Below are 20673 nucleotides of genomic sequence, written 5' to 3'. Positions count from 1 at the left end.
CTTCCAGCAATGGATATTCCACCACTGCCCTGGGCAGCCCATTCCAGTACTTTATAAGCTTTTCTGTGAGGAAGTTTTCCCGATATCCATCCTAAACCTCTCTTGGACCTGCCTAAGGCTGTTTTTTGTCCTGTCCTTGTTCCCTGGGAGAAGATTCCAACTCCCCTGGCTGCCCAATCCTGTCAGGGAGTTGTGGAGAACCAGAAGGTCCCCCCTGAGCCTCCTTTTCTCCAGGCTGAGGCTTGGAATGCTACAGGCTCTGAAAAACAGCTCCAGGAGCTCTGATTTTGTCTCACAATGTGCAGAGAGCATCACACACCACTGGGCCAGGTATCTACTGCTCTTGGAAAGCACCAGTGGCTCTCAAAACCACCAGGCTGAATTACTGGGGTTGGAAACAGCAGAAACACCAGTCCCAAGAGGAAAAGGCTCCACACAACATGGGAGGAGCTCAGGGTGCTCAGAACCAGGGCAGTCACTGGATTGCCACCTTAGAGCCCTAGGAAATGTCCTGGGAGGGCCAGGGAGAGCTTCTGTCTCAGTGTATCTGTAGAATCAGAGAATCATGGAATGGTTTGGGGTGGGAGTTAAAAGCTCATCCAGTCCCACCCGTGCCATGGGCAGGGACAGCTTCCACTATCCCAGGTTGCTCCAAGCCCCACCCAACCTGGATTTGGACACTTCCAGGGATGGGGCAGCCACAGCTGCTCCAGCCAATATGGGATGGAAATCCCTCTCTTAAAGGGCTCTTCAACCCAGAACACAATTCAGAACAGGCTCTTTGGTGCTGGTCACACTTCCCTACTGAACTCCTTCTGTCATGTTCTATTTTTCAAGCTGTTTTTTCTCCTCATCTGGTATTTTTCAGTGGCCTAAACGTTACCCTGCTGAGGGTGACAGTCCCCAGTCACAAGGTGGCCTCTCTCTCAGCATGCAGATGGACACCTTTCAAAGACTTTGGCAGCAGCCAAAAGCAGCCCTGAGCAGAGCAAACACCAATTTCAGCAGTGAATCTCCCTCCCTCCTATTGTCCCACGATTGTGTTTGCTCCAGTGGCCACATGAGGTGCCTGGGCCAGTCTTCTCCAGCTGTCCTTGTGCCAGCAGCTTGAATTCATCCTGGGACAAATCCAGCTGGTGAAACTCTCCCTGTGGCAGGTCTGGCCAGCTCTGGCAGCTCCAGGCTGTTACATCACTTGGCCAAAGCTGCCCTCTGTGTGCAGAGCACAAGGGGAAGGTGCCCTCACCTCAATAGGCAGCACTGAGGATTGATGGGTGTCACTTCAGCAGCCCATTATAATGCCAAGCTCACCTTTGGTGTTAATGAGGCCCCTTCATTAACAGCCTGGAGCAGAGGGGTCAGGGCCTGAATAGTGACAGGCTCCTTTCTCCCCCAGCAAGCTGGTGCTGCTCATTCAGAACTGGGTCACGTTGGCAGGGCAGTTCCAGCACGCCTGTGCTGCCCATGCTGCATCTGCAAGGGACGTGACGTCTTTGGGACTATTCATCTGGCTCTTTTCACCAGCACTAAATACCCAGAAAGAATAAAATAAATTCTCATTGTGTTCCCACTTACTAAGAAAATTTTCCCTCTTCCTTCTGGTTCGGAGGGTTATTGTACATTTAAATCCTTCTGTGTTTTGCAGTAGCTATAGCACGCTATAATTTAGATTTTCCTCGGGCACAAAAGAATTTAGTTAAGCTAAACTGTATTACAGTGTGGGTTGGGTTTTTTTACAAAGTCCTTCATTAATAAGGAACTAAAGAATTTCCAAGCTGTCTGTAATTTTTCCCAGATGCAGCTAGTAGTTGCTAGGAGTATCTTTTTGGCAATCAGAGTTTTTGGTTAATAACAATCTGGGCTTTTGCTACACTACACCAGTGTTAAATATGTTCTGTGAACACTGCAGTGTGGAGTGTGAACTGCAGAAGGGGAAGGCAGACAACAGGCAAAAGAAAATCATTTTTTAGAAGAATAAACACTGCTGGGGTTCACAGCTGATTGAAACAAGCCCAGGATTCCCTGCAGGGATCCCAGTGTTGATTAACAAACCAGGAGCCAGTGTGGCTGCAGCCCTCACTCACAGCTTCTCCCTGTCACCCTCAGGTGACCCTGTGACACAGACCAGAGCAGCACCCAGCTCCCCCAGAGAAACCAAATCCTCCCTCAGTTTCAGGTTCAGGACACCATCAGAGGCTGCACACAAGGATGTGATGCTGTGCTTGGCAAAGCCTTGGTGCACACCAGGAGAAAGATCTCTGCCCTTTCTTACAAATATCACAAGTTATGGGTTTCAGCTGCAGATTGGCTCACCTTGGCTCATTTGGCTCAAGGGATGTGCTTTGCAGAAGGGAGTGAAGACCACTGGCATCATTTTGCAGCTGGAAGAGAAGGCAGTGAAGTCACTGACACCCAGAACTTGAGGCTCTTTCCATTCCAGCATGTTGCACATGGGCACAAATTGGAAGAGTGAATTTTCTCGCAGAAACCCTGCTCAAATGTGAGGTTTTGTCTTAATCTTTAAATCCTTTAGTGCTATTAGGAGATGATAATTTTCCTGCACTGCCTGATTCTTTCCGTGCTGGAATCAGCCTTGCTTGTTCCCTGGCTGGTGTCCAAGCCACTCAGAGCCCAGACTGACCACAGAAGTCATGGTCTTCAGTGCAAGAGTGGAAGCAGGGAAGGCTGCAACTAAATTGGTAATGAGAAAATAATAATGAATGATGAAAAACAGTGAAACAAACTTGTTTCTCCAGAGACAGGAAGGGCAAGCCACAAGCCCAGACATACAAAACCATGAAAGGGACTTGCAGTCACACAGTTGGTGTGCAGCCCACCTGGCAGTGAGGGATGCTAAATCTACAGGAAAGAACTTTTCCTGGAGAATGGGCAATCCAGGCATCTTGGGCTGCATGAGGATGGTCTGGAGGGGCTGCTGGGGAGGGTGGGGGGCTGTGTGTGTTTGAGGGGGTCAGTGCTGTGTTCCTGCAGAGAAAGGGAGCCAGGGGAGGGAAGAGGTGCCTGAAGGGGCAGTTTTATCTGTTGTCTGTTCCTCAGATCATCCCAAGAGCTGAGGTGGGCTCTGCCAGTCTGGTGGCTGGTGACACCTGAGCTGCTCTGTCACTGAGCACTGGGACACATCTGATCTCAACACCCCTGCTGCTGCTTCCTTTGCTCACACTCTCCAGGAACAGCCACGTTCAGCCTCTCAAGCATCCGTGGTGTGCACAGGCAGGAGAGAGAAAGAACGTGTTGTCCTTTCCCAGGGCTGGAACCTGGGAAAACACCCCCGAAATCTTTCCCATCCCTGGCCATGGCAGGGATAAGCACAGTGCAAAGTCTTTTTTCCACTTTATTTTCCATCATCTCCAACTCTCACGGGAGAGAACCAGCCCTTGGCATGGTCCCCTACCATAGGCCAAGCCAGATTAAACACACACCTTTCAGTTCGAGACAAGGATCTTTGAAGCAAGACTCTGGAAAGAAAAATAAAATAAAAAAAAAAACCCAAACAAAAATGAAGGAGAGCTGTCGTGTCTCATTTGCATATTTGAATATGCAAATAGGGGCTGTTTCTTATCCATTGGCACTGGCCCTACTGTAGATGGCAGCAGCACAGCGGATCTCTGCCAGCATCCAGTGCCACAAAGAAAGACGCTAATTGGATTTGCAGACGCTTATTGCAAAGCCCAGAAGTTGCTGGAATAGGTATAAAGAACCAGGAGCTCAGCCCACGGCTGCCTCGGGTGCGAAGGCACTCGGCTGACAGCTCGTTAGCTTGAGATCTCCCTGCAAAATTAGGAGTTTGGAGAAGCCTGGATGGCTGCTGGCTCCGGCATCCCCAGCACCCGAAACTCCCAGCACACTCTTAAAGAGCCTGGCAAATTTTCTACCCTTGGCTGTATTTTTTTTTTGTTTTGTTTTTGAGGGGAGCTTGAAAAGAAAATCGGGGTAGGTTTGGGTGGTTGTGCTGGAAATGGTTCAGGCTGGGAATTGTTAGCAGAGCAAAGGTTCTAGGAATTTCACTCCTTGAGTGTTTTCGCAGTTAAATGTAAAGAGCCATCCCAGCACATTTTAAACTAAACCATTCACGCCTCTTCATCGAATATCCTGAGTTGGAAGGGATCCACAGGGATCAGCAAAGTCCAGCTCCAAACTGCTGGTTCCAGCAGAGAGTGCTTGGAGCATCAGGTGGTGCTTACCCCAAATGGGACACCCCAAATTGTCCAGTAAAAATGTGGTTTAATGTCTAATTATTGGGCTGCCAGAGTGCATGTGGAAGCTGAAGCACTTGGTTCTGAATTTCCCATCTTGGAAGTGTCCAAGCTCTTGGTCAGATAACCTCCTGAAAGCTGGAGACCTGTGTCCAAACCAGAAGTGGGATGGCAGCTGTGTCCTGCACTGGGAGAATACAAAACCAGCCATTAACACCAGGCTGGGCAAAAATAAAGGCATGAAAAAAATTGCCATTGAGGAAAATTAAACAATGTTTCCGAGGAAGCAATAGGCAAATTTCCAAGAAAAAGCTCAGGGTCTGGTGTGTCTGAACAACATCTCTTGCACAAGGTAGAAATTCAGAAGAGCAAGAGTAAATTTGGGAAAGATGAAAACATTCCCAGAAAATACTCAGCCCTGAGAGCACGTTACCTCCAAGGACTGTGATGAGGCTGGGAGTGAATAGCCAAGATGGGGAGGCAGAAAATAAAAAGATTTAGACTCCAGAGTCACGTGCATGGGAATAATGTTCACAATTAAAGATATCAATGAGAACTCCCAGAGAAAGAGGCCCTTTCTCAATGGAGAAGAAAAGGGACTGTCCAAGGAGATGTCTCTTGGGACTGCATCAGACAGAAACATGGAAAATTAAAACCGGAGCACTTAAAGGAACCCAAATCGGGCTCTTTTTTGTTGTTGTTGTTGTTAACTGAAGCGATTAAGCATTTTGCTTCGCTAATATCCTCTATCAGGTTGATGAGGTAAAGTGGCTCTTTAGAACGATTTGGGAACCGATTAATCCTCGCCTGTGGCGATCAGTCAGCGACACACAGAGTTATTGGTTAACACGGTTTTTTTTTTTTTTTTTCTGCTGCCTCGCAGAGATCAACAAATTATTTCAAACAAGAAAGTTGCACGGAGAAAAAAAAAAAAATCCTGAGCGAGTTTGCTCGGAAACAGTCACCAATTGCACTTGTAAAGATCAGCCCCGCGTTCCTTTAGGGCTGGGAAAGTTGAGAGCTATAACTTGTCATTTAAAACTCGAAATAAAAGGGTAAAATTCTGCCTGGGAGGGAGAAAGAGGGGGGAGAGGGGGAAGGAAGGCGGGAAGGGGAACTGTGAAGGAATGAGGGACAAAAGGGAGAAATGAGGGAAGTGAAGGGGAAATGGGAACCGAGAGGAAATGTGGGAGACTGAGGGGAAAAATGAGGGGGAAATGAGGGAGATCAAGGGGAAAAAGGAGAGAAATTGAGGGGAAAAGAGGAAACTGAGGGCCAAAATGAAAGGGACTGAGGGTAATGAGGGTGACTGAGAGGAAAATGAAAACTGCGAGGAAATGTGTGAGACTGAGGGGAGAAATGAGGATAACTGAGGGGGAAAATCTGGGAGACTGAGGGGAAAAAGGAGAAAAACATAAAATGAGGCAGACAGAGGGAAAAAACAAGGAAGGTCAAAGGGAAAAGGAGATAAACAAAGGGAAATGAGGGAGAATTTGGGGAAAAATACATGAGGCAAGGAGATGCTGCAGGGAAAATAGAAACTAAGGGGAAAATAAGGGAGACTGAAAAGGAGAGAAAATGAGGGGGGAATGAGAGAAACTGAAAGAAAATGAGGGAGACCGAGGGAAAAAAGTGAGGAAGACCAAGGGGAAAATGGAAATGAGAGAAAATGTGGGAGATCAATGGGAGAAATGAGGGAGACGGCGAGGAAAAGGAAAGAAATGGAAAGAAAATGAGAGTGGGCAATTGAAACAAGAGACAGCAAAGGAAAAATGAGGGAGAACAAGGGAGAATAAAAGAGTAAGGGAAAATGGGGCAGAACAAGAGAGAATGAGAGAAACTGAGGGGAAATAAGAGATAGGCAGAAGGAAAAGGGAGCACTGAGGGAAAATGAAAGACAACGAGGGGAAAAATGAGACGGGGGAACGTGAGGGAGAGACGGAGAGAAAAAAGGCGCAGGAAGGAACGAACAAGGCGAGCCCTGCCCGGCATCGGGACCTGCGGCTTCCCTCGTTTCCCCTTGTTCCCACCTCATTTGTGTCGGGAATTAACACACCGTCGGGGAAACGTGGAGCGAGGGCGGCGTGGGAGGAAGAGGGGAGGGACGGCGCGGCCGGGAGCGCACGGCGAGGCCCACACGCCTGGTGCCGGTGTTGGTTGTGCACTAAGAGGAGCATCGCGGGGGACAGGAGCGGGGACAGCAGCGGGACAGCAGCCGCAGCGGAGCGGCCGCCGCGTCGCCCCACACGGGGCAATGGGGGCGGCCGGGCCCCGCTCCCGCCCCCCGCCAGACCCACAGCGCTGGCCCCGCCCTGAATCCCGCCCACTCCGCAGCCCGCCCAACGCTTATTGGTGCAAGTCCCTGTCCGTCACGGGGCCCCGCCCCGCGGCGTGCGGCGCGCGGGCATTGGCGGCGCGCGGGGGCCGCTGTGGCGCTGAGGCGGTTTCCGGTTCCGCGGGGCGGGCGCGGGGCTGGCGCTGCCTGTGAGTGACACACAATGAGGCGGGCGGCGGGGCCGTGAGGGGCCGCGACCGAGCAGGCGGCGGCCGAGGCGGTGGGGAGGGGGGTGGGGGGGACGGACAGAGCGGCTTTGCTCGTGGACAGAGCGGGGGAAGAAATTCTCTCCCCCCCCGCCCCGCCGACCGGGCAGCGAAACCGCCGCGGCGGCGGGAGCGAGCGAGCGGGGCCCGCGGCGCTGCTGTGCCCAGCCATGGACAATCAGGTGAGGGGAGCGGCCGCGCCGCGCTGCCGGAGGGGTGGGGCGGTGCCGCCCCCCCCTCAGAGAGGGGGGCACGTAGGGAGGGACCCCCGGGGAAGGGGCCCTGAATGGGGGGGGGCGCCGCTGTCCTCGGGAAGGGGGGGCTGGGGGGCATCGCCCCCATTTGGGGGGGCATATCTCCTCCTCACACCCTCTTTGGGGGGACACACCTCATCCCAACCCCTCTTTTGTGGGGGGTACATGTCCTCCCCACACCTTTTAAGAGGGACACCCCTTCTCCATTCCATTTGGGGGGGGCACACCTCCTCTCCAGCTGTTTTTGGGGAGCACATCTCCTCGTCAGTCCTATTTAGGGGGCACACCTCCTCCTTCCCACACCCTGTTGCGGGGGCACATCTCCTCTCCAATCCCGTTTGGGTGGCACACGTCCTCTTCACACCCCTTTGTGGGGGCACACCTCCTCCCTGCAACCCCCGTTTAGGGGACACGTCTCCTTCTCACACGCTTTTGGGGGTGGCAGATCCCCTGAATCCAGTTTGGGGGGGGGGTCACACCTCCTTCCCCATCCCTCGTTTGGGGAGGGTGCACGCCTTCTCCCTGCTCCCCTTTTTGAGGACACATTTCCTAAATCCCATCTGGGGGGCACACCTGCTTCCCACACCTTTTGCGTGGGCACATCTCCTCCCCCATCCCATTTGGGGGGGGTGTACATCATATCCCCAGTCCCATTTGGGGGGGGGACACATCACACCGCTCATTTCCCACCCCGCATTTGGGGGTCACACCCCCTCCCTAATCCCATTGAGAGGAGACCCGTCCCCCCATTCTTTTGGGGGGCGGGGGGGTGGGTTCAGCCCTCTCCCCTCCGTGGGCGGCCGCTGCAGCCTCGCCCGCGGCGGGGGGTGTGAGCAGCATTTCCCGCAAATTCCTGCCCGGGATTATTGCCGGGGAGGGAGGTGCCGCCAAGGGTTAATGCCACCGGGAGAGTCCCGGCGGCCCGGGGGGTTCCGGGATGCGTGCGGGAAGTTTACCTGAGGTGATGGGCATGGGGAGCCTTTTGTGTGCGGGGAGCGGGTAACAGGTACCTCCCGTTACCTCCGGGCTGAGGCTCGGGAAGCAGCCCCGCTATCCCGGGTAATCACCCGGAGCAGCGGCAATGGGAGCTGCTGATGGCTTTCAGGCAATTAGCACATCAAACAAAAACCAGAGCAGCCTTCAGAATGTTTATTGAGAAGTTGAAAGCAGGCTCCTTTGTATTATTACAAATTGTTTGAATAGGATCCTGATTTCCCTTTGTTGAGAGACACGCTTGGAAAAAAAGGAAAAAAAACCCTCCATTTTCAGCGGAACAACTTTGGATGCTGGTTATGTTGGGAGATCTTATTTTCAAATGTGTTTCAACTTCTGGCTTAATTCACAACGATTGTTAATTGGAGCAGGGTGTGAGGAGTGCAGCAAGTACAACTTTCACTCTCAGTTAAACAGTTCTCTTTTATGTTTAATTTCGGTCTCTTCCACACAGCCCCATCTGGTTCTCAGCTCCAATTTCTCAGCCGTTTCAACTCGGAGAGGCAGATTTTGTAGCCTGACAGTCATTTGCACTTCTCAGGAGAGGGGTAGTAACTGGCAACAGTAGCAGGATTTAAAGGGTAATTATGGAATCGATAACGTGAGGCTGCGGCACAGGCTGGCTCAGGGGATGTGAGCGCTGTGGGAAGCATCCCAGATAAAGCAGGCCTGCAGGCACACTCCAGTGCGAGCTCGGGATTTCGGCAGGCTGGCTCCACATAATGCTCGTGCAGCGTTGGAGGGATTGCTGTGCTCGGGGAGAAGCACACCTTGCCTTTCTTCTCAGCCCTTAATGCGACATGAAAGAGCAGCCGGCCCTGGGCCTTGGTTCTTAGCTCAGGAGCGAGGTGGGGCTACTGGAGATAAGCCTTAAGAACAGGGAAAAAAATGGCCTGCCAAGAGAACTTGCAGAGGAAGGTATCCCAGAGAAATGCTGTAGCAATAATGGTGAAGGAATTAATGAGATGAGTTTGTCCCCGAGCCTCAGGATTGATGTGTTGGGTGGTTGAAGGTATTTTGCTGTAAAGATTTAAACTGCCTGAAAGAGTGTGTTAAGGCTTATGGTTGAAATTGGAACTGGACTGCAATTTGGGAGGTCAGGCTTTGATGCCTGGTGCTCTGCAGACCTCCTGTGAGAGCTTTTTACAAAGACAAGAAGGCTGAGATGGAGTCACTTGTGCTTTTTCAGCAAGTATTCACCATGCTCTGGAAAAAAAAAGCTCGGATTGGAGATGCAGAATATTTTTTGAGCATTAATTGTGATCACACTCCTTGCTGCAGTTTGTCAAGGAGAGAATAAGGATGATACTTTCCCTAAACATTTGTCTGGAGCTCAGGAAGCTTTCTCTTTTCCCTGCTCATTGTCTAACATGCCCTTGGTTTGGCTCCAGGTCAGCATGTAATATAGGTAATGACAAATAATGCTGCCTCTCCCAATGGTAATTGAGACTTGCTAGGAAGAGCAAGACACTTATTTTCAAGCCTGAAGTGAGGAATGGGGTAGGGACTGGAACCAGCCCTTTTTTCCATCAGCCTCCTGGTGCTGAAGCTGGATTTTGGTAGGTTTAGTTTGGAATTGCTGCTGCTGCTCTGGTTTGTGTAACAAATGTGCACAGAAGTTGGGTACCTTGAGTTATTCTCTGTCTAGAAATGTGACTCTAAGATTTCCTTGATTTATCTTGTGTCTGAATCCCATTTGCCTTTTCTCTGTTACATCTGTTTAATTCATTTCCTTTCTCCTGGCTGTGAAGTCTGCAATACTATGTGGATTTTCACCATTAATTTCATTTGGTTTTTAAGGCATTTAATGGGATTTTTGTGCTTTGAGCCAGACATGGAATACACCTTCTCTGTCACTTAGTGATCAGAGTAGGATTCTGGAGTGAATATCAGAATTAGGTCAGTTTAGTGTTGGACATTGTATAGGCAGATATGTTAACTTGGTCTTTGAAAGTGAGATAATAAAATATATTTAGAACCATACAGGAAACATAATTTTCTTCTGGTGAGTGATATATTCTAGAGAATATCATAAACCACCAATTCATGGTCTGATTTTTCCTGTTTCAAGATGAGTTTTCTGTCAGCGCTGTGAATTCTGTAAGCTGTGAACATCAAGTTCTGTCTCTGACACTTTTCTAGAAATAAAGATTCCTCAATTAGGACTTTGCTGACAATTTAACTGATAAGTGATGCAGAGAAACCAATCCCTCTTGTAGAGCTGCTTTCTCTGCAATGTTAATATTAGGAAGCAAATAGGTACGAAATGGTGCTGGAGCTATTCTTCTGTGAGTTTCCCGTTGAGAGCAGCACTTTGCAGTCCGAGCCTGACCCCACACACAGAGCTGCTGCATTGCCAGTGCCTCCCAGCAGGGTTTGATGTGTCTGTGCTGACGCTGCTGCCTCTGTCCCCCCGCAGTGCACGGTGCAGGTGAAGCTGGAGCTGGGGCACCGGGCCCAGCTGCGCAAGAAGCCGACCACGGAGGGCTTCACCCACGACTGGATGGTGTTCGTGCGCGGCCCCGAGCAGTGCGACATCCAGCACTTCGTGGAGCGCGTCGTCTTCCGGCTGCACGAGAGCTTCCCCAAACCCAAGCGAGGTCAGAGGGGCTGCCTGGGGTTTTTTCTCTAGGAAAGAGCATTTTGCAAGTCGAGGTTGTGTTGAGCTGTCACTTTGCTGTGAAATATCTCCTTAAAGAGGAGTGAAATGTCCATTGCGTGCACTCCGGTTTTAACCTTTCCCCACTGTGTTTGAGGAAGGTCAGGGAGAATGGGACCTTGCTTCTGCTGAAAGGGCAGGAGGTGAGCTGCTTTCTCCTCTTATTTAAGCATTAGTATGTGCAGGTTCTCCAGACACAAGTGACAGCAGAAGATAATTCACGTTACACAATGGGAAAGATGGATTTGATGTGTTAGAATTCACCAGCAAAAGCTGGAAGCACGTGAGAGATGCTTTAATACTGGGCACAGATGTGTACTGGGTATAGAGAGTTTTGCAGATTCTTGCAATTTCTAGTCTCAGGTGCCAGTTCAGGTAGCCTTAACTCAGCAGAAATCAATGCTGCCATGGGGTGATGGTGTCTTTGCTGTACATTCCCCCTGCAAGCCCGATGCAGTCACTGTGGTTGGGTTGGAGTGTTATTTTCTGACTTTGTTTTCTGCCTCTGTAACAAAATGAACTTTATTCTTGGCATGGGGCAGCAGGAGCTCATGAGGTAGAGGAGGAGGAGCAGGAATTGCCCTTCTCAGGGGCAGTGCAGTTACATCTATGTAGGATTGTGTAACTGAAGCTGCAGTGCTTTAAGAAATACAAGCTGCCCCTGAGAATTGTTGTAATGTGCATTCTTGGAAATACTGCTGTAGGAGCAGGACACTCAGGATGCTTTAGGACAACCTGGGACATTGGGTATTTGTGGGAGTCCATGGTGGAAAGGAACTGAGGGGTGCTCAGCATTCACGAGGATGTGACTCTGCTCTGTGTGTAGATAATATCTCCTTCAAACTGATCTGCTAAAACTGGTGTATCACAAGCAGGTGCAGGACTGAGCTGAAAGCTGATTTATAGAAAAAAATAAAAATTGTGGGTTACAGTTCTTGTCTTCTGGTGTAATTAATTCATTACAAATAACTGTGTTGGGATAGTACATAGAATCCTGGAATGGTTTGGGTTGGAAGGGCCCTTAAAGCCCCTGCCATGGTCAGGGACAACTTCCACCATCCCAGGCTGCTCCAAGCCCCCTGCCTTGGGCACTGCCAGGATCCAGGGACAGCCCCAGCTGCTCTGGGCACCCTGTGCCAGGGCTCCCCACCCTCCCAGGGAGGAATTCCTTCCCAGCATCCCATCCAGCCCTGCCCTCTGGCATTATAAAACCATGCCTTTGCTCAGGCAGTTGCTGTATCATCTGCCTTTGCAGGGGGATTTTTTCCCAGTCCCTGTGTTTTCAATGCTTGCTCCTAATGCCAGCATGCCTTTCACCAAGGCATGTCTGGGTTGTACCTAAAGTGCCTCTCCTGTTCCTGAGTTTATTTGGAGGGTTTCTTCAGATGGTGCCCTCTTGGAGCAGATCCTGCTGCTGAAGGTGGGCTCGTGCTGCTGGCAGATTGCTCTTGGAGCCCTTGAATTTCTCAGAATTGAGTGGCAGAGGAACAAAGGCTGCTTGGCAGATAGGCTTAAGATTCCTGCTGCCATATTGGCACTGCTCTTTGCTTTGGGATTTTTCCCTCTAAATGACAGGGTTCTTATATGAAGTTCAAGTTAAAGCAAGTCTAGAGGTTTTTGTTATTTTTAGTGATGCCCTTTTTTCTCAGTTGCATTTGGAGTGCTGCTTTCCAGCACCTTAATGATGGTAGAAGTGCTTAGAGCTGGGTGGGGATAATACAGCTACATTAAAGGAAAATAATTTGTGTGCTTTTAGATTTGATGTACTGTTTCCTAATCATATTAATTACTTGGAATTCTTAAGAGAAACTCAAAAGATTTGCACTGAATTCCTCTAATTACCTAATTGACTTTATTTACATATATTGTAGTGCATAAATTATATGCAAGTGCATCCGGTTCCTGAGAGGGAGAATATCTGTGTGGGGCTCATGTTTCTCCTGGCAGCTGCTGTGTGCTGCTCCATCATAGCCAAAGAAATGATCCTGGAATCCTTCAAATGGGACATCCTGGAGTGGATAATGGAAAGGATTCAGGAGCAAGAACCCACACCAGATAGCGGGACAGGGGGAACTGAGGCAGGGACATGCAGATTAATTTCTGAGAAGCAATTAACTTTTCTAATTGCTGTTTCTACAGTAAGCAGCTCTGACCTTAGCAGCAAACTGGTTCACCTTCCTGCTCGTGTTTCCTTGTGTGTGAAATAAATAGCAGTGCTCACCTGCCCTTCAGGTTTGTTCACCTGTGGGGGAAGCAGCGTGGCTGTTACCCAGCTGTGAGCACTGAGCAGTGCAGGGGAGTGTTTCAAGGAAAAAATCATCACCTGCCTGTGTGTGCTGGTGGAAATATGGACATCAGAGTAAAGTTTGCCTTTCTGTGCTTTTCCACCTTTTGGGTCTTGGCCTTTCCTCGGCAGGCACTTGGAGCTGGCAGTTTGCATTGTTGTGGGCCTGCCCAGAAATGTAATTGTATCTGGGTGCACAGGAGGGAAGGATCTCACTGGGGCTGGGGCCTGCAGTGTTTTATGTTTCCGTTCCATGGGAGGAGCTAAGAACAGATTTCATGTTCTTAACTAAGCCTGTGGCCACCATCTTATTCTGTGTGGGTTTTTCCACAAAGGTCAGTGTTTTAACTCTGCCCTGAGTTGTCAGAGGCCCAGTTTTCTTCCTGCAGCTCCTTTTTGGCTCAAATAAAGTTGTGCTGAATTCCAAGTTCACATTTATTTGTTCTCTTTCAGTGTGCAAGGAGCCCCCCTACAAGGTGGAGGAGTCTGGCTATGCTGGCTTCATTATGCCCATTGAAGTGCACTTCAAAAACAAGGTAGAATCTGATTTCTGGTCTTCTAATTGTTTTGAGCTGTGCCAGAGCCTGAAACTGCCTGACAGAAAGACTCTAAATTATGTGACTGTTTTATGTGTGTGTTTTTTATTAGTCTAATAAATAGAATTTAACTGGGAGTTGGAAGCTCCTGCCAGACTTCAAAAGAAAGCTTTTGGCAGAAATGGAATTGCATAGAAAGGTGATACCAGGACAGTGGATGGTCCTGGAGATTCTGAACAGAGATTGTACCACTTATAGCTTCTTTAGCATGGAGGGTATTAAAGCAATTTAAAATATTTTATTACATATGGAAGTAAATAAACATAAAACACTGATACTGTTAATATTTGTAAACACTGTGTTGATTGGCAATATATTAAAAATCTGCTTTTGAATTTGCAAGCTTATCAAATTTTACTGTATAGGTATGAAATCTGCAGAGGCCCGAGACAAACATTTGCATGTGTAGCACAAGTGTTTAGAGCTGTGTTAAAGATATCCTTGTTCTAACTCAGTGCTCTTCCAGAAAGAAAACACTAAATATTTTAAGTCTTAAGATGTATTGCCAGCAAGTATATGAAAGTTCAAATTTGGATTTATTGCTAACGTTAAGTCTACCACAGAGGTCACATGCTGTAGGTTATGAAAACAGGGAATTGGGCATTTGTGTTCATATTACCTCAGTTTCAGTTAAATTGTTTTGTTAAACATGAATAATGGATATTTCTGGGTTTGATTACTGCTTAAATAATAAAATAAAAACTAATGTTTTGCTTATGATCCCTAAGAGGGAACTGAGGTAAAGTAAACGAAGAATGTTGAGCCACATCCCAGTAATCTGTGCTCTCCACCCCCTCAGCTCTCCCAGCAGCAGCCCTTACCCCAGGTGTGTTGACAGCAGCCCACATGCAACAGCCTCATTCTATTTAACTTCCCATCCTGCTTTCCCTGGCCCTCCCACAAACATCTGTCTGCTGTTGCCTTCTGTCCCCACTCCAGCCCAGGATGCTCTCCTGGCAGTGTCACTCTGTGAATAATCAGCATTTTGGGTGGGGTTCCTGGCCTACCACATTGCTCTGACCCCACTTCATGGGCTGGAGGAATAAGCCAGATAATGGGACTGAGCCACAGAAGACAGAGTGGCCTCCTAAACCTGGAAGTGTTTTGCCCACAAGTTGTTTTTTTGGGTGGGTAGGGTAAGCCAAAAGGCTGGGAAGAAAAGTGGTAGGCAAGGGCTGGGGGCTGAACATTGTTGATAAAAGCAGCTTTTTTGGCAACCATTGAAAACTATGACCTGAGTGCAACAAAAGCACCTCAAAAGTCTGAAAGCAGTTCTACTTCTGGTGGCTTTTTTGAGGTTTTAGATAGGAATCAGAAAACTCTCCATCTGCACAAAATGTTGGCTTAAGTCAGCATGACTGACCAAAAAATGTGAACTTCTCCAAGCTGTTTCCTTAAAAGTGGAACCTCTAATGCCTGGGAGGGGTGAACTGTGTTTTAGTGCTTTCCTTTCCTTTCCCTTCCTTTCTTCACCCAGCCCTTCTCCCCTTTTCCCTGCAGCTCTCCAATGTTTTTTTTTCACAGCTCCTCAGCTCTCCCTCATTTCTGTGTCTTTTGATAGGTGCTCACATTTGCTGTGACTGCCATCTGCATTCCTGTTTTCTTTTCCCCCTGTCCCTCATATTCCCATGTTCCTCATGGAATATGGAGCTGGCAGCTTTTCTGACTAGAACTTGCTTTCACACCCACTGGGGTCATCTCTCCTCATTGTTTCTCCACGCACGTGACTGCAGAGTTGTTCCCCAGCACTGAGCAGAGAGGTGGCTTTTATAAATAAGGGAAATAGGTGGGCTCTGTTCTCCCTGGAAACAATGGAAGGAGCTGTTAATTTAAGAGAAGGCTCTTTGTTTCTGACATTTTGGTCTTCAGAAACATGACAAATAAATAGGAGAACAGGTTGAGTTGCAGGCTTGTTTTCAAATCGACAGTTCTTCAAAACATTGATTTTTGCCCTATTTTTTAGCTGCATGTTTTCTGGAGAAGTTCTTTTCCATTTTTAAACTGATTAACAAATTACTAATTAAGGAGTTTCAGGCAGCACCTCTCATTATTTAATTGGGCCAAGGGGTGGTTGAGGGAAAAGGTGGAAAAGGGCTGCACTGATGATCCCTGAGGATCCTTTCCAACTCAGGATATTCCAAGGTTCTGTGTGAAGAGTTGGGCTCCTCTGTCCACCACTGCCCTGTGATGATGCCATCTGGGGATTTTAAGAGCTCTGATCATTTTCAGTAATTTGAGTTGAAGGAAATGTAAGAGGTAAATACTTCTACAAAGACAGAAATGCAAAGACTGGGATGTAGTAAAAATTAAAAAGATAGAGGAGAGGGAATGGCAAAGGTTTAGTATATACAGCCTGTGTTCTCCTGAATTAAAGAAGGTGGTGTTCAAACACCAAATAAATCAAAGTCTTCATTACTTCAGGACTTTGTTCTCACTCTGCTCTGTGTGAACCTGTTTGCACTGTTGGGATCAGCTGGTGTGTGTGCAGCAGATATTGTGAATTGATTACAGCATTTGGGACTCATCCTTGGGTAATTCTTCAAGTAGATGGTATGGATTGGTTCTGGGATTGGGGTGAAAAGGCTCTTTGGAGGTGACTGGGCAGGGGAGCTGGGTGGCTTTTGTGGCCATATGTTCCTCACATTGTGACACATTTTTGTTGATGTGTGTGTGGCCTCAGCTGAAACCAGACTTGCAGAGGCTTTGGGATTTGTTTATCGATGCATGTTTAGCTTTGTGAAGGTGAGAAGAGGAAGAATTTAAAGGGAGTGAGCCAGTCTGTGGAGATTGATCTTTGCCATGGTTGGCTGAAATGTTTTTTGTTTTTTTTTTTTTTTTTCCCCCACAGTTTAAGCCTCCTTTCTTAGCCATTTCCTTTCCCTGTTGTGATTTGTTACTGGGATGACAAATCCTGGCTGTCAGAGCCCGTGTGCTCTTTGCTTTGGCTAAAGAAATACCAACCTGTGCTCTGGGAAGGAACAGCTTTACTAAGAACAGTTTTAATGAACTTAATCGGATTTTTAAAGCAACTTGGCATAAAATTGCCCATTGACTCTTTGTGTTGGAGGACTCCCTTTTTGTTATCATTGTGTGTTTTTGAAGCAGCAGACTCGGTGTTCTTGGTGCCTTTTTGTCAGATGGGGAAGTGTCAGCAGAGTGTGAAAAAGGTGTAAAAGCCTGTTCTTATCCTCTGTGAACATTGCTGGCCTGTGTTTGTCCTTCGTGTGCTGCAATCCAGCTCATCCACGAGTGGGTGATTTCTCAGGGCTGGCATTTGAATTGCAGAATATAAACTGTGAATATTGCAGTGAGCTTGGGCAGCTGGGGGCTCTGAGCAGCCACAGCATTCGTGGTCTCCTTTAACACTGGCAGAGCCTTTGCTGCTGTAACTGATCCTGAAAAACAAATGGCAGGGGCTCAGCAGGTTGATTGATAAAGCTTTTGAAAGTCGAGTTGGCTAATGACAGCAGATCATTTGGACTGGAAATGTTAGTGTGCTATTTTTGTTTTGAAATCCTTTGTGTTCCTGTAACGAGGGCTGCTGTGAGTGGCTTCTGCTGCTCAAATCGATACAAACCGGCTACAACAAATGCCTTGCTGTTTTTCTCCTGCTCTTCCCTCTCCCCCTCAATTTCAACAGTCTGGAAGCTTTTTTTTTTCATTGTTGTCTCCAAATAAATCTCTTCTAGTGGTACACGTTGTAATACAGGTCTGGCTTTGGTATTCATTCCCTGTGACATTTTTTGCATCCTAATCAAATTAGATCAATCCTCCCCACAAAGCTAAAGGTCTAGTAGATTTTCATGTTATTCTGATATAAGGCAGATGATATTAATGCAACATGGATAAGATGTTGTATTAAAGTCTCTTTAAAGATGCTACCTCCTAATTTTAGTGCTAGAGATAAAAGCCTTCTAGGATTTACATAATGGATACATGGAACTTGGGCTTTTCCTATTAGTGAGAAGGAGATAAGCAAAGAAAGCAGAAAAATTAGTTTGATTTTTCCACTGAGGTTCAAAAGAAAAATGTGCATATTTTACCCCTTCTGCAACCTTTGTAGAGGTGATATAGAAAACAAATAGAAAAATATTGGAAGAGGGGAAAAATATTTGTGTAGTGAAATAGAGACTCAGTGGAGATGTTGTAGGTGGGCTGCACATATGGCAGGGGAGGTGGAACAGGGTCAGCTACAAGTGATGTCAGGACTGTGCCATCAGGAAAATACCCTTAAGGAAGGTTCAGGAACCTGTGTTTGCATGAGATACTTGATTTTACTGAAATTGCCATTTGTGCACAGGTTTGAGGGGAGGAGGAGCAGCTTTAACCTGTTGGAGTTTACTCAGTGTTGCTGAAAGTTGGGAAAGGAGGAGTGAAACTTGTCCTTTTTAGGTTTGTCCTGTACCATGTTCCTTCCCATACCTGCAGCAATTCCTTTTGTCCTGCTGCTGCTGCTGAGTGGGGAATCTTTACTTTTACCTTTTTCTGTCAGGAATTAGGATGGATTATCAATTTACCCATTCTTTTATCTGAGCAGGGCCAAGATCCCTGGGCTGTGTGTGTTTGAGTAGCCATTCAGTGTGGCACATCCACAGGTACCTCCAAGTGCTGAAAATACACATATATAGATATAGATATATATATATATTTTTTTTTTTTTTTTTTTATGCCAGTGTGTGGCAAAGACAGAAGTTTTATCAGCCATGCCAGCTTCATATCATGTATTTGGAGGAATTAGTAGATTATTAACTGCTTGTCTTGGAGTAGTAAGTAAATAAAGAGATGTATTTACACTAATCTATATAATTTATACTCATATATCTATTGTACTCATTAGAGATACATAAAATAAAACTATATTAGGAAAACCTAATTTTCAAACCAAGTAATAAGCATCTGATGGAGGAAAGTCATAAATGCTTCATCTCCCAAACCTCCCAAAGAATTCTCTCTTTTGGGAGAGAATCTCCCAAGAGATAAGAGTGGTTCATGGATTCCTGAGTGGAACATAAGGTTGATTATTTCAAAATCTGAATATTGGGCTATTCCCTTTCCAATGCCCTGTCTGGAAGCTGCCCCAGGACCAGTCAGACAGGTTGTACCAGCCTGGGAAGGGGTTTCATTTCTCCAGACATTCTGGATAAATGCCTCTGTCAGGCTGGATCTATGGCAGAAGGGAAGTGGTGTTAGATGTTATAGTTATTGAATAACCATGAGCCTGCTTCCTTGGTGTGCTAGATTTTTGTAGATAATTTTGTTTTATGGCTTTCTAAAAGTGATTTATGAGCTTTATGCGCACGCTACCAGTGAAATCCTTTTGATTTGTGTTAAGTGGCAAAGGGCACACCCTGCCTTAAAAAACAAGACAAGGAAATTTTAACAAAAGACTTTTTAAAAATTCCTCCTCTTACAAAAAGTGCCAAAAGAACTTTAACCCATTACTTGAGAACTCAAAGGAAAAATAAAGCAGCTTCAGAGCTCGTAACAGCACAGTGGCAGGAGGTGCAGACAGGAAGCAGTAAAAATAAAACCTAATGTACCCAGCTCAGGAGATTGGAGGTGGAATAGGGGGATTCACTGGATGAAGGGAAGTTTACAGCAGCTGCAAATAAAAGGCCTGGCTTTGTGGTGCTCACTTGTAGTTTACTTCTCTGGCATCCTGGGATTTAGGGGCAGATGCAAAGTGAGGTTCTGAGAGGCCTTGCTGAGATATCCCTGCACCAGCTTAACTATTTCATGGCCAAATGCACCACAGAATTTGGATCTGAACAATTCATATCTACCAGTTAGAAATGGACATGATCCACCCTTTTAAAAGCTTTTCTTGGATGTAGGGCCCTTTAGAAAAGCCTGTTGTTTTGGGAGCAGCAAAGGTCTTCCCTTCTCATTTTTTCTGATTGACATCAAGGAATATCAGAAGGTGGAATTACCTAAAAACAAAGCTTGGCTTGTGTGTAGTTGCTACTGAAGCAGCAGTTCATGAAGGATGCATAGGATTGTCTGGACCAAAGTTTGTAGGGTGAGAAAGAAGCTACTGTGGGTTGCAGCTCCCAGCAGCAGGATGTGTGGATCCCAACATGTTATTGAGAAAGGCTTTGAAGTGTAGCACTGTGGACTCAGCCTGGCTTTCCATTTAAAGCTGAAGATGGGTAGGTCTGGGTCAATTGAGAGAGATTTTCCCTGGGTTTCTCCCCCCTTTCTTCCCCTTGATGGTTGTTTGGGGGGAAGAACCTTTTAGTGAGGACCGGATGGATTAAGCTTTGGAGTGGCCTGAGCTGTAATCATTAGCTGGGCAGTGAGGGCAGTAAAGGAAAGAATGTTTATTTGCAGCTTTTTGCTTTGAGACTTTTGTGGTGGTTCTTTTAGGAGTGCTGTAATCTCAACTATTCACTGGGGGGTGGGGGGCTCCTTATGGCCTGGGGGATACAAAGGAGATTTTAATGATCAGGGCACTCTGCTGGGGCTCATTCCCAGGGCAGTTGTGATCTCTGAGCTGGATGAAAATCACATTTTAAAACTGCCTTAATTCTACAAAAATTCAGCAGACACATGATAAATATTTTGGTGCTTGTGAAAAAAGCACCAAAAAATGGGATACCCAAGGTGAGAGTGAAAGGGATTTGCTGATCTCAGAAAGCAAATGGGCAAATGACAAAGCAGAGCTGGTAATGGGATGGCAAAACATCTCCTGACCAAAGCCTGCCTTGCTGAGAGCCAAGATTATTTACTCTGTTGTAAACCAGGGAAAGCATTTTAGAAGCCATTATTAGGCCACATTTGGATTTCTATTCATCCTTCATTTCAGTTTATTAGGCTTTGAGGGACCCTGTGCAGCTGCTGTTTGAACTGCAGCGAGCGCACACGCAGAGCTCGCTAATGATTCTGTTAATGAGAACAGCCATGGAAAACAGGCAAATGACAGGGCAGTGTATTTTGCAAGGATCTTTCTTTTTCCTCCCAACTATCTGTTTTAGTAAACTCCTTTCAGGAGCTTGTGGATTCTTCAGGACTTTTCCAAAAGAGGGTCTGAAGACCTGGTGTGGGCAGCATGTTAATCTGAGAGTCTTCTCTGTATCTGATATCTTGTGTGTTGATGCCTGCCCCTGTTTGAGGGTGAGGATCCAAGACCTTG

General features: G+C 47.1%; 2 protein-coding genes across 3 annotated transcripts in view; one reads left to right on the top strand and one right to left on the bottom strand.

Moving 5' to 3' along the window:
* The first annotated feature begins 6727 nt into the window (after positions 1 to 6727).
* The window catches only part of MLLT1 (MLLT1 super elongation complex subunit), a 29986-nt gene continuing 16040 nt past the window's right edge, over positions 6728 to 20673 (top strand). The window contains exons 1-3 of one of the 2 annotated variants that reach the window (XM_079328574.1): positions 6728 to 6937; positions 10422 to 10602; positions 13399 to 13481. In XM_079328574.1, the coding sequence (XP_079184700.1) occupies positions 6926 to 6937; positions 10422 to 10602; positions 13399 to 13481 (276 nt within the window). In that variant the 5' untranslated portion in view covers positions 6728 to 6925. The remainder of the gene's footprint in view (positions 6938 to 10421; positions 10603 to 13398; positions 13482 to 20673) is intronic. The other variant, XM_079328575.1, reaches the window with a different exon arrangement.
* The window catches only part of PIK3R2 (phosphoinositide-3-kinase regulatory subunit 2), a 154396-nt gene continuing 140989 nt past the window's right edge, over positions 7267 to 20673 (bottom strand). The window contains exon 15 of the mRNA XM_079328547.1: positions 7267 to 7279. The gene's annotated coding sequence lies outside the window, so the exon portion shown is untranslated. The remainder of the gene's footprint in view (positions 7280 to 20673) is intronic.

Source organism: Erithacus rubecula, assembly GCF_903797595.1.
Source record: "Erithacus rubecula genome assembly, chromosome: 28".
Taxonomy (NCBI): Eukaryota; Metazoa; Chordata; class Aves; order Passeriformes; family Muscicapidae; genus Erithacus; species Erithacus rubecula.
Note: the sequence above shows the minus strand (reverse complement) of the source record. Positions and strands in the feature narration are given on the sequence as shown.